Source organism: Mytilus edulis, unplaced genomic scaffold (genome assembly GCF_963676685.1).
Source record: "Mytilus edulis unplaced genomic scaffold, xbMytEdul2.2 SCAFFOLD_170, whole genome shotgun sequence".
Classification (NCBI taxonomy): domain Eukaryota; kingdom Metazoa; phylum Mollusca; class Bivalvia; order Mytilida; family Mytilidae; genus Mytilus; species Mytilus edulis.
Genome location: NW_027267803.1, coordinates 1 through 17,318, shown reverse-complemented (window position 1 = coordinate 17,318; position 17,318 = coordinate 1). Strand labels below are relative to the sequence as shown.

Below are 17,318 nucleotides of genomic sequence, written 5' to 3'. Positions count from 1 at the left end.
CTTCATTAGCACGCCCTCTGTTTAGAGTTTCCATAACTACACGTTGTAAATACATGTCTGCTGCTTGTTTATGCATTAACTGTTTCTAATACTTTACTACAAAATATCAACATGGTAAGTCATAAAAACACTTGCAGTTTTGAGGAAACAAAACACGGTATCACAATGATTTATTTAACTTATTGAAATGTCCTCGTTATTTTTACAATATCATGAAATACTTATAGATCTATATAAAAGTTGGTAGGATCATATATTTGTTGTACAATGTCGGCCAATCAAGATCGGTCATCCTGCCAGTGTCAGCTGTTTAATCAAATCTAGTTTCTTATAATGATAATATGTCTTTATTTGCAGTGGATTCTTGCAGTCAGTATCAATCTGACAATCATTATCTTCTTTCATAACCAGACATTTGTCTTGATCTTATTAAAGATGGATTTGGCATCTTAATAAATTATAATGTTGCCACTATATGATATATATGGAGTACCACTAAGTTTTGTAGCACCATATAGTGCATGATATCATGATGATCATCAAGAGGTATATTGTAAAATTTGCTGATTTTGCTTGAACATTAATAACTTTTGCTCTACTCACAACATAATGTTTGCAAAATTGTATAAAGTTCAAAGTTCTTTATTTTCCAATTAAGGGCCCCTGACAGGACATAATGACAACAATAAAAAATACATTCTGATTCTTAACACATAAACATATAATGAAGATAAAATATCATTTTGTAATTTCAGCCTGGCAGCGCAATATCAGCTGTTGGGAGCCATTCTTCAGCCTCCTCAGCATCCAGACGTGCAAAAACAAAAAATTACAGAGTAGTTAGCCACTCATCACAGGTAGATGAAAATTTATTTGGAAAACCAACCCATGTTGAGAAAAGACAAGAGATGTTAGAGGAGAAATGGACAAATGATGATCTATCAATTGAACAGCTAGCCAGGGATAGAAGTGCAAAACGTAAAAGTAAAGGAAAGAAAAACAAAAACAAAGAAACAGTCCAAGTTATCACAAAAGATTTAATTAGAAATTTAATGTAAGTGTAAACAGTATAACTTGATCTTTAGAATATACTGCATACATATATGTAGTGTCATTCGATTAACATGATTAAGATCAACACAATGTCATCTAACATGCCTAATTAAAGTAGCTGAAACAGATTCCAAAAAATCCAACTTACAGTGTGTTCAACATATTTCACCCAATTTTTTGTTTTGTTAGACATGTATTTGTTGAGTATTAAATGAATTACAATATAATCAAAGGAGTAGATATAAAAAAGGAAGATGTGGTATGATTGCCAATGAGACAACTCTCCACAAGAGACCAAAATGACACAGAAATTAACAACTATAGTATAGGTCAGCATACAGCTTTTAACAATGAGCAAAGCCCATACCGCAAAGTCAGCTATAAAAGGCCCTGAAATTAGCTCAAATGATAAAATTGTGAAGATTTCAGTAACTTTGCTTAACTTGATGATGCTAGTACAAGATAGATGTGCATGAAGATGTATCGTTAAAAAAACAGCCCATATTTATGTTTTATGGAACAGAAGTATTTTACTTCCAAAGAAATAGCTGAAAGTTTATATTTTAACAATTTTATAAAACTGCTATATTTTGGGGGTTAAATATAACAACAAATATTATAAAATTGAGAATGGAAATGGGGAATGTGTCAAAGAGACAACAACCCGACCAAAAAAAAAACAACAGCAGAGGGTCACCAACAGGTCTTCAATGTAGCGAGAAATTCCCGCACCCGGAGGCGTCCCTCTGCTGGCCCCTAAACAAATATATACTAGTCCAGTGATAATGAACGCCATACTAATTTCCAAAATGTACACAAGAAACTAAAATTAAAATAATACAAGACTAACAAAGGCCAGAGGCTCCTGACTTGGGACAGGCGCAAAAATGCGGCGGGGTTAAACATGTTTGTGAGATCTCAACCCTCCCCCTATACCTCTAACCAATGTTATAGGATTAAACACATTTTTTCTAGAGGTTATTGATGTGTAAACCGGGGCGAATTACTCACAAACTGAATAAAAGTCCGAAGGTTTACACATCAATAACCTCTAGAAAAAATGTGTTTAATCCTTATAATTCTTCAGCCAAACATTTTTTGGTTGATGGCTACTATATATATTTACCATCCAAAGCACAATGGCAAGTCGTAACTAAGGAGTACGCCGCCATCTTGACTTTCTAAAAACCATAAATGTTCGATAAATACAACGGAATCTTAAATGAAATAGCACCTACCTCAAAAACTTCAATTTCATTAGATTTTATCCGAATTTGAAGCGTACACGTAACGAAATAATCTTTCCCTTGAAAATTTCCATTCGTATGACGTCGTGTTTTGCCATGACGTAAATTCGCCAAATCCTTCATGAAATTTCGCGGAATTTTATTAAATTTAATTTTTGTACATTTTCGAAGCTTTAGTGCAATAAATTTATTTCTTGTTTTGTTATATATGCAATAGAATAGTCACAACTGTTATGCAATTGTTTTTTAATCTCAATTTGCTGAAAATCCCGGGATCACTGCAAGTTTGTGTATCGCGCATGAATAGATTACAAAAGTAGTTTCGGAAGCATGGTTTATCGAAGTGTAAACTTAGAGAAAAATTCTAATTGACCAATCCAATTCAAGTATTTATAGATATGCAAATCATATAAGAATTATAGAAAAGTAAACGCATAACAATACGCATATTAAAATTCAGTTCAAGAGAAGTCAGAGTCTGATGTCAGAAGATGTAACCAAAGAAAATAAACAAAATGACAATAATACATAAATAACAACAGACTACTAGCAGTTAACTGACATGCCAGCTCCAGACTTCAATTAAACTGACTGAAAGATTATGATTTCATCATATGAACATCAGGCACAATCCTTCCCGTTAGGGGTTTACTATCATACCATCATAACATATATGAGAAGAACATAACCCGTGTCATGCCAACAACTATACCTATTTTATTCTGTTTCAGAGTTCCAACAGAAGATCCATCAGGACAGAGTATTGTACTACCAAGATATGAATTCCATAGAATTGTTAACTGTGCTCAAACTTTAACCAAAGATCAAAGATTGGCACAACTTGAACAAATCAAGAGAGAAAAAGAGGCAGCTATGGTAAATTAAATTTAAAATACTCTTCTTATGAAGTGTGTTGCATATTGAGACAGATATACATGTACAAAAAATTTATGCTAACCCATATGATTCCCTCATGTCAGAGAATGTATGAGACCGTTTAATCTAAGTCATACAACTTTGCTAATAACATGTGTTTTTATGTTAGATTGTTTGATGGTATTTTTTTTCTTTGTTCAAGTCTTGTATTCATCTGTTGAGTTTGAGCTATGATCTTAGCTTTTAAATTTAATCATGTTCAAATTGCACAACAAACAATAACAGAATAATGTAAATGATTTTATAGACCTTTAATAATTTGTTGGATAAATATGCTAATTTAAATAGCATGAGTTGGAATATTGGCTTTGAACTGACTTTCAGTTACACATTGTGTTCTCTTAAATTGATATTTAATGTAATTTGTGCTTTTTTTAATATGCTTACAAGTGCAGTATTGATTTCAATATCTGATAAATTGTTTAATACATGCTCTTAGCCGCTCTAGAGGTAAAACTCAAATTGAACTGACCACGGCCAGTTCCAAGAAAATTGGGTAACAGTTACCTTAGTGTAAGTAATAAGATATATCTTTTTTCTTAACAGGAAGCAAGCCAACAACGTAAAGCTTTATTCAAACAGCTTGACATGGACAGGAGGAAAAATGAAAAACTGAATGACCTTGAAGAAGAGGCAAAAGAAAATGCAGAACATTTACTATCCAAGGCAAATGAAATGAGACAAGAACAAGAGGATGAAATTAAACATCTAAATGAGGTATATAATGTGTTTAAAAAATTGATATTGATATCTTTTTTTTTATAATGTTAGTTTCACACAAAAAATTAAGACGGTCAATTTAATTATTTGCCTGCATGCAGACCAGAGATGAATCATTTTAGAGGGGGAGAGGGGGGCAGGACCTTTTTCGGGACATCAGGAACGGGTGTTTTTAAGCTCAGCTTTTCTGGATTGGGGAATTCTTTTTCAAATTTCGGGATGTCAGGATTTAAATTTCCTTAAAATTCGCAACCTCAGGATTTCATGTTTTTAAGCCCGGGATTACGGGATCAGGCCCCCTCTGACAACCCCTCATTTTACATAGATGAAAAAAGTGGATCCTCTAACTGTTTGCAAACTCATCCCTGGGAATATGACCCAAAGAGTTCATTTTAACAAACCGTGAATTATTAGCTGTAATTCTTGCTAACTTTTTAGGCCCTCTTGAATCATACACAATCTTGTCCATTGAGTCTATGATTGACATTGACTAAGTTACTTATTGATAGTTTTTGATTTAAACCTATGTAAAAATGATACATTTGTTAACTAAGCAACAACCTTTCTAATTGTTTCTATTTTTCAGCTCATTTTGAATGCTAAATGCCATGCAATTAGAGATGCACAAATACTTGAAAAGAGGCAGATTTCAGGTGAAATGACAGAGGAAGAGAAAAGATTAGATGTCATGATGGAGGTTGATAGACAGAATGCCATCAAAATACAAGAGGAAATTGAGAAACGAAGGAAAGAAGAAAGATTAATGGGTGCTGCCAAATTATTAGACCAAATTCAAGAAAATGAACAAGAGAGACTCTTTGATCTTGAACGTAAAGACCAAGAAAATATTCAGATGCAGAAATACATAGAAAAAATGATGGATGAAGATAGAACTGGTTTAGAAAAGAAGAAAGTAGAACAGACACAGCTAAGGGTTAGTAAAAGATTGAATAATTTTGAACTTGATTTGAAAATTTCATATTTAGCACAAACAAGATGATTTTTTTATATCTGCCTTCATTTTTTTTAACAGTTTAAACAGTCATCTAAGTTTGGTAAAAAGTAACAACAAATTAAATTTGTTTTCAAATCATTCTCATCTTTTTTCAGTCTTTGAAAAAAAACAGTATTTCAGTACCTTTCATGGCAACTTAAATGCAGTATCTAGATTTATTTTACATGAAGTTTTTTTTCTTTATTTAACAGGAAGATTTGAACAAGGCTAATGCAGATCAAATGAAACGAAAAGTTATTAAACAAGAACAAGAGCAAGTGGAGGAACAGAAAGTAATCGAATACATGAAACAGAAAGCAGTAAGTTGGATAATACAGATGTTATATATTTTGTTGTCTCTTGCTTTTTTCAATTTGCATGTTTACATATACATCTCATAGGTCATATAGATGATTGTTAAATGAACATATAATTAAGCTGGTTGTTTGTGGATATAACTTTTTTGTAATTTTGTCAGAAAGCAGAAAAATTTTTGATTAGGCTGTTAGGGGTAGATTGGTTGGACTCCTGGCCTTGCGGTCATAAAACTTTTGAGCTCGATTTTTGTACTCAGACTCAAGAATCAACCAATCAAAATACTGGATTTTGTGTTTCGAGCATGATTTTTGTGCTTGGAACACTGAGCAAAGTTTTATGACTTCAACCCCTGAAGTCAGCTGCCTGTAGTGCTCATGAATTTTGCATTACATGTTTTACTTTTTAGTTATAGTCCAATTTTTTTCTTTAAAAATATTTTTTTTAATAAGCTCCTTTGAAATTTGAACATTGAATGTGGTAATTTTACTAATAATGTATTGATTATTAGGAAAGAGAAGCTGCCTATGAAAAAGAACAGGAGAGAATCAGAGTTGAAAAAGAAAGAGAAACTGCAAGATTACGAGCCATGCAAGAAAGAGCTAGGGATGAGCAAGCAGAACGGGATGCTCTCAGAGCTAAACGTGCACAAGAAAAGACAGAAAGAGAGTGGCGTAAGAAAGAAGCAGAGGAATCAAAGAAGAAGGCAGTGACAGAAGCTATGTTGATTCAAGCCAGAGCCAATCAAATGTCACAGAAAGAACATTTCATGGCAGTTCAAGCCCAGAGAGAAAGAGCTGAATTTGAAAGGGTACTCAGGTATGTGTAATTCATCATCTTTGTAGAATTTATGACTACAGTATACACAGTTATGAGCAATAATTAAAGACTTGATAGAACAGTGAAAATTAAGAAACATAAGGGAATATATAAAATATTGGAATCTAAACAATGTATCCTTGATTGATTACAAATAAAAAATGCAAGTGACCTTCACAGGTCATAAAAATGGCATTTGTGGAAAAACCACATGAAATAAAGTAAGAAAAAGGAAGTAGTTCTAACTTCTAATTCAAAATGCTTGTTTACAAATAAATGAGAAATCAAGTTAAAAAAAATATATAAAAAGAATGATGTAATGGATTATAAATGTGCATTTTACATCAAAACGTTATACACAATGATCAATATTTTCAAAAGTATTATTTTATTTACATAGGGCACAAAAAGAATTGGTTGAAAAGGAACGAAGGGAAGAACATGAGGCCACCAAGAAACGTCATACTCATGCTGATGATGTCAGAACCCAGATTCGCCAGAAAGAGGCTCTTAGGGTAATGGAAAGAAACCAGTTCTTTGAAGAAGGAGTCAAGCTTGATGAGGAAGCAAGACACCGTAGACTGAAACTTGAAGATGTTAAAAAGAAGAAATTGAATGAATTAAGGTATTTACTCAAATATATGGTCTTAAAAATATTTAACTTACATATTTGTTGGTAATGTGAATAAGTATTCTACATGTAGCTTTAGTAAAAACATTGCTTATATACATATCTATTTCTATAGTATCTTTCAATAGTAATTTTAAAACCTCTTTAATTTTTATAGATACTAATAATATTTATATGAAACTTATATGAAACTTTGAATAACATGTCTTTAATATTGAAATACAATGTACTATCATGAGAAACTCCCCTTTTGTGTGTGTCTGTGTTCCAAGTAAGGGACTTATAATCTAGGCATGTTTTACTGTTATATGTGAAAGTAGTTCCTGCTTTAATGATTGTTAATAAATATATAGCTTGCACTTCAAAATATAGATTGAATTGCACATTTTTTTTTTATTCAAATGAAATTGGGGAATATTTTTCTTATTTCTGATAATTTCAAATTTGTTTGTAAAAATATGCAGTTAACATCTCAATTAAATTAAAATTGCTAAGAAGAATTAAAACTAGAGAATTTATTAGTATTGAAAATCTGGGACAAAAAAAAAGGAAATGACTATCCAAATCATTGTTAGGGATGATGGAAATATTACTTAAGTGTTTTGGACATTAGTCAATACATGTACATGTAGTAGTACTAGTCTAGATTTTGTTAATACACTGAATTAGGGCATATACATATATTTTTACTAAAAAAACCTTGCTGAATTGTCTCTGACAGTCTATAGCAACGATGTGAGTAATCAAAAAGATCATTAAGAAAGTTTATAATTCTTTTCTGCAAATTATGATATTCTAAATACAAAAAATGTATCAACAAGCACCAATACTATTTATAAGATAAGTTCAATTATATATTTAATTTTATCATTGTAAAATACAGAGATGCTGGAATACCAGAGAGATATGTATCGCACGTTGCACACAAAGTCAATGTGGTTACAACTGCATGTAAGATCAAATGTGTGGCTATGTAAATTATTTCAGGGTTGACATGCACTTTGCTGAAAATAAATTGTTTGTTTGTGGAAACTTGTTCAACTTTGTAAATGAGAATACTGTTAACCAAATTACTTTAATCTAATTTCTTTATGTGACAAAAAACTTCCAAACATATCAGCCTTGAATTTTCTCTTTATATTATAAAACCAAATTGCCAAACTTGAAAAATGTCTAAAAATTCATTGATTTAATAACATGAAAATAAGTTGGTTAACAGTATTTTATAATTAAGAAGGACTTAATGTAATATTAAAAAGGTTTGAAACAATCATGATCTGCTCTGTTTTATTTATATTTACTGATATAAAGGGGAAAATATACATTAAGAAAATATTTCTTTTGATTGGTGCAAGAAAATTAAAAGTTATTTAATTGGCTAAATTTAAATGGAATGGGCATTGGAAGAATAACTCACTAATTGTAATGTAAAATCTTTGATTATTTCCCTTTCAAAGCTGAACATTAGTTTCCTTATCAAACAATTTAATTCAAACAACTAAATGAACAAACATTAATAGAATAAATAAATGACACCAGTCAAATTAATTTTGTTTTTTATTCAATCATTCTATATATTTCTTTGAGACATGCACATTGCATTGTACATTATATTTTTCTTTTTCAATATATTTATATGTGTTTGTTCATAAAAGATTGTCATTAAGAAATGCAGTGCTAATAGTGCTATCTTAAACATGGGATTAACTGAGTGTGTGGCTTTACAATAATGTTTGCTGGTTTGAATCACTGAATCCCATTTCCCCCCTCATGTTGCTATAATATAATTCTTTGTAATTATGTTTGACCATTGTTTGATTAAATCAGAATTATCTAACAACAGGGATCAAAGATTTTGGGTTTATGACTACTTAGGTTACGTTCACTTAACACAGCAATGCAAAATATTTTGGCTTTTATGCACCTATTCTAGAAAAAGAGGACATGAGTGCCACCAACTCATAAAAAAAGCCTTGTGCAATAAAATATAAAAATATACATATTGTCTGATAAAGTTCAGTTGAATTTTTCTTTTAAGAATAAATGTTTTAAAATGAGAATTCAGTCAAACATTGTTAGAATATATATATAATTCTCAAATCAACACAATTAACATGAGGTCATTTTTTGTCAGGTCTTCGACTTAAGTTGAAAAAGCGAGACTAAGGGATCCTACATTCTGTCATCGGCGTCCACAAATACTCTATGGTTAAAGTTTTTGAAATTTTAATAACTTTCTTAAACCATACTGGATTTCTACCAAACTTGCACAGAACCTGGTTTATGATCATAAAATAGTATCCAGAAGTAAATTTTGTAAAAATAAAATTCCATTTTTTCCGTATTTTACTTATAAATGGACTTAGTTTTTCTGAGGGAAAACATTACATTCACTCTGTGGTTAAAGTTTTTCAAATTTTAATAACTTTCTTAAACAATTCTTGGTTTGTACCAAACTTGGACAGAAGCTTGTTTATGATCATTAGATTGTATCCAGAAGTAGATTTTGTAATTTACGATAAATCCATTTTTTCCGTATTTTTACTTTAAATGGACTTAGATTTTCTGCCAGGAAACAACACATTCACTCTGTGGTTAAATTTTTTAAATTTTGATAACTTTCTTATACTATTTTATATTTGTACCAAACTTGGACAGAAGCTTGTTTATGATCAAAAGCTAGTATCTAGAAGGAAATTTTGTTAATATTTTAATCCTGTGTATCTGTATTTTACTTATAAATGGACTTAGTTTTTCTTCCAGTTAACAGTACATAGTCTGCAGTTTAAGTTTTTAAAACATTTATTAGGTTCATAAACTATCCTGGATTTTTACCAAACTTGGAAAGAAACTTCTTATAATCAAAAGATAGTATCAAGAGGAATATTTTTATCGATTTTTGTCCTCATTTTTGTTGAGCCTGCGATTTACAGCAAAAGTAGGCGAGACACTGGGTTCTGCGGAACCCTTACAAACTTTTAAATTTTAAAAACATTTTTTGGGAAAAAAAGACGTAATTGAAGTTTATTAATTGTCACTGTGATATTTTATCCTTCTTAAATGGAGGGGGGAGGGGGTAAAAAAATAAGGATTGTAAATACAGCACTAAATTTTGGTATTATTTACAGAATGAATTTATTTATATTCAACAGCACTTCATCCATTGTTTGTAGGTCACTGTCATTAATGTTGAAAGGAAAAACAATAGTGTATTTTTATACCCAAAATGCATTTGAATATATGTAAACAAAATATTGAAGTACATTTAGTAAAAACAATTATGTTAAAAATGTCTTGCTGTAACTATTTTATTACATCATTGTCATGTTTATTATATATATTATATCTTTTCACAGAATTTAAAAATTGTTAGTAGAATTTATTTCAATTTAAAATATATGAAAAATTATATTTATATATTTATAATTTGAAGAAAATATTGGTAAAACAAAACTGAACTTAATATTTTTTTGGTTTGTATATATATTTGTTTAAAGATTAGCATTCTTGTTTAATCATATACCGGTACGAAAATTTCTAGTGACATTTTAAGATTTAAATATTGCAGACATGAGAGATAACTCTTCTATTTTGTTTTTCAGAAATGCTGGAATACCTGAGAAGTATTTGGCTCAAGTGGAAAGAAAAATAGCCCAGCCTCAACACATCAGTACATAATCATAAAATGACACAAAAAACATTGACATGTAAAATTATGGAGGGAATATAACCTCATGTTGAAAGAAAGAAAAAATGGAATTTTACATCATCTGATCTGAAAGAGATTTTCACATATCTTATTTTATGAAATACAAGTTGAAAATTTGTATATTTTATGTCTTATTTTAATCAACTTCTTGATAATTATTTGATACAACATAGAGGATGATATTTTTTATTTTAATATTATAGCTTTTAATCCATAAGATAATGGATTTAAGCATTTGACATTTAAAATATAGAAATTTTTAGAAAAATGTATTTTGTTTCATGATTTATTACAATTATGTCAAATATATTTAGTTGGTAATTTTTTACTTTTTATGGTATGTTTCACTTGTTCATCTGGCCTTTCAATTCAAATGGTTTGATTGGCTGTAGTTTTCACAAAACTCTTGCTTGTGAAACTAAATACTGTTGTTTTAAATGAAAGATATATATATTTTCTTAGAATTATGAATTTTCGTTACCCTTGGGTACCAATATTCTTTGTTACCAGTAAAAGAAAACTAAATACATTTAATTTCGGTTGTTATGTTTTTATTTCTTGGAAATAAAAAGTCATAAATGAGTATTTTTCAAAAAAAAAAAGAATAACGCCCAGAAATAAATTTTAACAGTATTTATTGAATCAATCATGATGTTATTTTTATTATTGTATGCAAGTCTGTGATATTTTATTTGTAAATTTAAATGTAAACTGTCAGATATAGTGTATGTGGTTTAGAAATATAATATTTATACATATTGTTTCAAAAATAAAAATCATGCGACTAATTTTGTGATATCAAGTGCTAAAAATTGTCCCTACAAAAAAGAAGATTTTGCAGTAAATGCACTGAATTTATTTCACTGCCAACATGAAGAAGAGGATGACAAGCATGGTTTTGTATATTGTTTAAGGAATATCTGTTCTGTTTTCTTTTAATTGAAATTAAACTTCTTAAAAATAAGTATATCTTTCTTCTTTTACTGATTCAAGCCTTTTTATTTTTAAAGATACATTTTCTCTGGTCCTTCCTGTCATTTCAATTTAGTTCCTTGGGTGGACTATTGCAAGGCATACTTTCTGTCTTTATCCAATAAAACCTCATTTTTCAGTAGAGTCCAAAGTTTCCTGTCCTTTATCCCAGACATCCTTGATTACCAGAGATGGGTCCGATTACTTTCAATGTAATTGATTAAATTACAATTACTTTAGTCCGGCCGATTGGTGCAGATATAGAGCAGAATTGCTCACTTAATGAGGAAAGCATGAAACTTTGCATAGTAGTTCTTGGTTATATACCCTTTGATTTCAGCTATGGACCCACTCTGAAAAATCCAATATGGCTGCCATTTTCAATATGGCGGAAAAACGGTATAAATATCAAGATTGTCCTAAAGGTATTCTATATAATTTCGGAAAATAAAGTAATGATTCTTCAAAAATGGACTTCATGTTCTTGAATTTGTTATCAATTAATTTTGAAATATAAAAAAAAAAATTGGTTATTTCTATAACACATACATTTGCAAATCGCTGCATATATAACATATATATACAAAAACAAATAGTGAAATTCAAAATGTTAATCAATATGTTCCATGTTATTGTAATTGTTCATTAAACGCTTTCAGTTTTAATGGTTGGAATGAAATATGTTGAAACGAGTCGATTGAACGTTAATACAGGTTGGTTAAATGTGGTGGAATAGTAGGTAACTCATCTGAACTTTGAGGCAGTGCCGAGGGCACCTTGTCTCGTATCTCTTCAATGCCATGCCTTACGTCACTTATCGCGTTTTCATCTGCCGTACCCACTACATCGTCAAATTATTCTAGGTGTACCTTTCTTCAGGCGGATTAGACGATTGCAATCATTTAAAATGGTTAAGGGACAAATATTTCATTTTCCAACTACGTGCGAAACCAATTCGCAACTATTCAGCGAGCATGGTTCTAAAATGCACTCCTGGTCAGCACTTTTTTTAGTTTTAATGGTAACAGCATTTCTGTTCTTGGCGGAACTGTGATGGTTCGTTTTATGCAAACTTGCTGAGTTGAAATCTCGTTTCCGCTGTTAACAAATGCTGCTTTTATCACTTTATTGTTGATGGTAAATTTTGGAGTACTGAGGTTTATCACTGCGCTCAGTGTGTCCAAATATCTAGCCTAAGTATAACACCATCTGTTAATGGCTCTTTGCACACATCCCATTGTATGTTTACTCTATTATTGTCGAGAGTCGTTCTTTTTAATCTTCCCAATAACAAGCTGTTAACCAAAACCACGTAGCGTTACGGTCTCCAAATCTCCATTTTCTGCCGGAATTAATTTCTCATTTATCAATGCAGCAGTGTCCACAATCAGGCTCACAATCTTGTCATTCATAGTACCTCGTACTGCTAATCTCTTTCAAATTGTTCGTCTGATGACAACATCGGACGAGGCCATGGGCCTCTGTTCGATTTTGTGATGAGGTATGTTTCATGGTCAATAGACTTTGGAATCGTGCGTTGGCCTACTGGCCCGACCCTTTGCTGCTTAAAGACTCCATTGTTTGGGTTGCACTTTGATTTGCTTCGTATCCTGGTGAAGGTGACCGTTTTCTGAAATAACCGGGATTTCTGGAGTTTGTCCGTGGAGCTGATAACCGTTGTCTCTAGGGACTATATGATCTCTAGCTAAGTGGGGGTGTTGCTGATCGATAGGCATTAAGCTTGGGTGTATTTCTCTCTGGCGATCTACTGCGATTGTATTACTCAGGAGATCTTCCACGTGTATATTGATCAGGTGATCTCCCATGATTATTTTATCAGAAGAACCGAGTTTATATTGATCGGCCAATCCACGGTTATGCTGATTAGTTGAAAACATAACATCAGCTAGTTTTGTGACAATTTCTGTGAGGTTATGCACCTCATTATTCAAAGGACTGCTCATATTTCCTTTATCGGTCAGTGATACTGCGCCATCAGCAAAGTAGACTTGTCGATGGTCATAATTGGCACTTTTTGATCCTTATATCGCCATCTAGTGTGAGCTTTTCAATTCATTTAACGCCTTGTTGAATGTTTCTGGGTTCCTCGCTATTATGATTACTGCTGTACCCTTATTTTGACTATTTTATTTATTATATCTGTTTAGTTCACGCATCATTGTAAATTTAACGGAATTTGACGAGACTGTCGTTCAAAGTGAGAGGTTTAGCGCTATAAAACCAGGTTTAATTCACCATTTTCTACATTTGAAAATGCCTGTACCAAGTCAGGAATATGACAGTTGTTGTTCATTCGTTTTTGATGTGTTTTGTCATTTGATTTTGCCAAGATTAGGGACTTTCCGATTTGATTTTCCTCTGAGTTCAGTATTTTTGTGATTTTACTTTTTACATGCCTTGAATCTTTGTCTTTACATCCTCGGAGGAATGCTTCGGTTCCAATCTGGTTTTTTCGTCTTTCTTGCTGAAGCGCTGCTCGAATGCTTTTTTTAAAGCCTTGAAATCATCATCTGTGTTTACCTTGCGAGCTTACACAAAGCCAACAGCGGCCTGGCAATCTGGGGCCTACACACATTTTTCCTGTTTTCCCATTGTCATCTACCGGCAGTTCGTTCAAATCGGTAAATGAACGCCTCCCAATTCAAGGATCATCTTCAATTAAGTATTTGCATTTTTGGGAGCTTTTGGCTTCTGCTCCGGTCCCTGGCACCAAGATCTTCTTGTTATCGGGTATATTCTCTCTCCAATGAAGAGTCTGAAGAAGAGCGGTTGCCACACTCCTTTGAATTTCTCTGCCCTTTCCTGGATCGGTCAGTGGAGTCAGCTTACTGTTATGGGAAGCCTGTTAGAGCTCCAGGAGCTAACGAGGTTGTCATAATTGGAGTGATAAATGTGGGATTTGCCATTGACTCGACGGGGATGATACCGTAAGTAGGCACTGCATTCAGCATTGGAGAAACTTGATATGATCCACTTGCAGCCAATTGTTTCTGTAATGGTGTGCTGCTCTGAATCAAATATTATTGACTCATAGTAGATGGTAAGTGTGCGTAAGAAGACACATAAGCCTTTTGCTGGTATCCTTGATTAGTACTAGAGGTTTATAATATGTTCTTAAATGGAGATTGTTGTTGAATAATTTATTCTGTCTCATGCAGGGCCAACGGCATAGGACTTTTGACTTTAGATGAAGACACCTTTAACAGTAGGCGCGGTTGATGGTTCATGCGAACTACAATTGGGGAAAGACCCAAGGCATGGATTTTATTGTGTACTTTTGGTAAACTTGCGTTGTACTGGCTAAGGTCAAATTTTGGCTTTGATGATGTGTCCATTGCAGGAATTTTAACTTCTATATTTCGATTGTCCACTAAGTCATTTACAACAGATGCCAGTTGTTGGAAGGTACCCTGCTGTTAAATGTACTTTTAAATTGAACTGTGTCTCCTTTCTCAGTTGTTGTCAGTTTGTCCATCTGTCTCACCACAACATTGAATATCTTATTGGTCTGACCATCAATTCTGCCAAGCAATTACCACTAGCCTTGTGGTCTATCCTGTCTTCAGACTGCTGAAGGTGCTGATATATTGCTGCCATCTATTCGTTATTAATATTCATTGCCTCTTTCTGTTCAGCTTGAATCGTAATGAGACCAACACATATTTTATCAATTAGCGCTTCGCTCTGTTTTATATTGCGATAAAGCTCAACTGTTCTTTGAGCATTATATTTTCTTTCTGCTACGAATTCTTGGTACAATTGTTTAATAGTCATTTCTGAGCTGTCCTCTGTTAAGGGGTCTTCAGCTGTGGGTTTGTCCATATCCACAAGTGATTCAGTTTCTGCCATTTCAATGTTCTTGTCCTTGTGGTCCTCAATTCCTGCCATTTCAATGATATGTGTTTAAATGATTCTCAATTCAAAGTATAATATCAAAAATTGCTAAATATTGCGACCCAAGAAATAAGATAGGCACTGAATAATATATTAAAGCAGATAAATCCCAAATCACAGCTTTTATTTGTGATCCAAGACAACAAATTGTGCAGCTTTAACGGAAAGCTACGACTGCAGCTTTTTATGAAAGCTACTACTTTGTGTATGAAATGTCAAGCAAGGCAAAATCAAAAAGGACAGAACTGGGACAAATCCTAAATGACACTATGCATCAATAAAATGCTAATATTCAAGTCAATTCTCAGTTATGAATATTTGCTTATTTTTCAAGGCGGCCATTTTGAAAATAGCCGCCATTTTGTATTTCAAAGTTACATCAAAACAAAATCTTGCTAAGTACACCAAGTTATTCAAATATGTTATTTTTTGTGCTTCCAGTATCGAATCCACTGTGGTTTGTGCAATACTGGCAAATATTTTAGAACGTACGGCAGCCATTTTGAAAAAAGCCGCCATATTGAATTTTGAGGGTGGGTCCATAGCTAATATTGCTCAGTACACAAACATGTACCATCATGCAAAACATGGTGCTTTCCTCATTATTTGAGCATTTTTTTCACCGATCGGCCGGATATTATACCTTTGTCCAACTTAGGTGATATCAGAATACAATGATATATATAGATTTAAAAATAAATAGCAGCCAGTATTGTTAAATTTTGTCAAGTTAATCTAAAAAACATTGATGATGAATTATTCACTTGTAAGTGGATAATTTGACCACATTGAATCCGTATTCATGTGAAATTCATATGTAACCCCTTCGATAGAGATGGAAAATGCATAAATCGTGCAGGCTAAGTTATTTAAAGAAAAAAAATGTCAACATTGAAAATAAAACAATTGAATTTATCTGATTGACTAAATCGATCAAAATCATTCTTAAACAGTTAAAAAGATGAATAACATATATTTTAAAATATAATAGTAAATTCCAATTGCACGAGTGCAGTTTCTATTTATATCTATATTTATGTTTATATTTCTGATAGTGCCATCGACTGTATTTGGAGGTCAATTCAATAGTTATTTGGATGGCGTCTATACTAAAATGCACACGAAACAAGCTATATATTATCAAGCCAATGCCCTGTAAATTTATTGTTTTTGACTTCTTATAATTTGGATAAATGTTTTACATTTTTATAAATCAAATATGAGAATTTTAGTCAAATCGGTAAACATGAATTTAACAGCTAGTGCCCATTTTAAGTTTTTCCTTCCTAAACTTATTTTTTTCACTATTTTTTTTTACTTTATTATAATCTTTTTCAAACAAACGTTTCTTAATTTTCTTTGTCAATGTAGCGATGACCCTGCCCTGCAACCAACACAGTCCCCATTGATAAACATGGAACGGTAGGACATTGACATAGTGTTATACATATAAAATTGTTAACATCAGCATTCACATGGTAAACTAGCACTTTACAATTCAGACTCAGTTTGTTGGTCAAGTATACATTTCACACTCTTACCTATGATGTCACATCCTCAAAATGCATTAAACTTGTCACTGGACATGAACTCAGACAAAAAATATAATCTTCCCGGCATTCATCAGTAGCTTTTTTTATGTTTACTTGATTGTTTTCATATGCATTCCAGGGGCGGATGCAGGAATTTTCGAAAGGGGGGGGTGCTAACCCAGGGCAAAGGGGGGGGGGGGGGGGGGGTGCAGGGGGGTGCAAAACATATGTCCCGATACAAATGCATTGATCGGCAAAAATAAAGGGGGGGGTGCGCACCCCCGGAACCCCCCCCCCCCCCCCCCCCCCCCCTGGATCCGCCACTGCATTCAACACACATCAAAACATTAGGAAATGTTCTGGGTGTTATATTGGCGGCTTAATACTAAAATCCAATTGTTATAAAATCAAAATAATATTAATTTGTAAGGTAACTAAGGACATAACATTAGAACAATAAAAAGTCAGAATCATG

At 32.4% G+C, this 17,318-nt stretch overlaps 1 protein-coding gene across 2 annotated transcripts; it reads left to right on the top strand.

Moving 5' to 3' along the window:
• The first annotated feature begins 3 nt into the window (after positions 1-3).
• Positions 4-11,388, top strand: LOC139506034 (cilia- and flagella-associated protein 45-like). Of its 2 annotated transcripts, XM_071295323.1 has the most exons (10): positions 4-114; positions 756-1,054; positions 3,032-3,176; positions 3,783-3,953; positions 4,543-4,890; positions 5,163-5,270; positions 5,777-6,084; positions 6,485-6,709; positions 7,599-7,666; positions 10,318-11,388. In XM_071295323.1, coding segments are annotated over exons 1-10 (1,677 nt in total). In that variant the 5' UTR covers positions 4-111; the 3' UTR covers positions 10,320-11,388. The 2 variants fall into 2 exon arrangements, with proteins under 2 accessions (XP_071151424.1, XP_071151423.1); XM_071295322.1 differs by lacking the exon at positions 7,599-7,666 and having other exon boundaries at positions 6-114.
• The last annotated feature ends 5,930 nt before the right edge of the window (positions 11,389-17,318 follow it).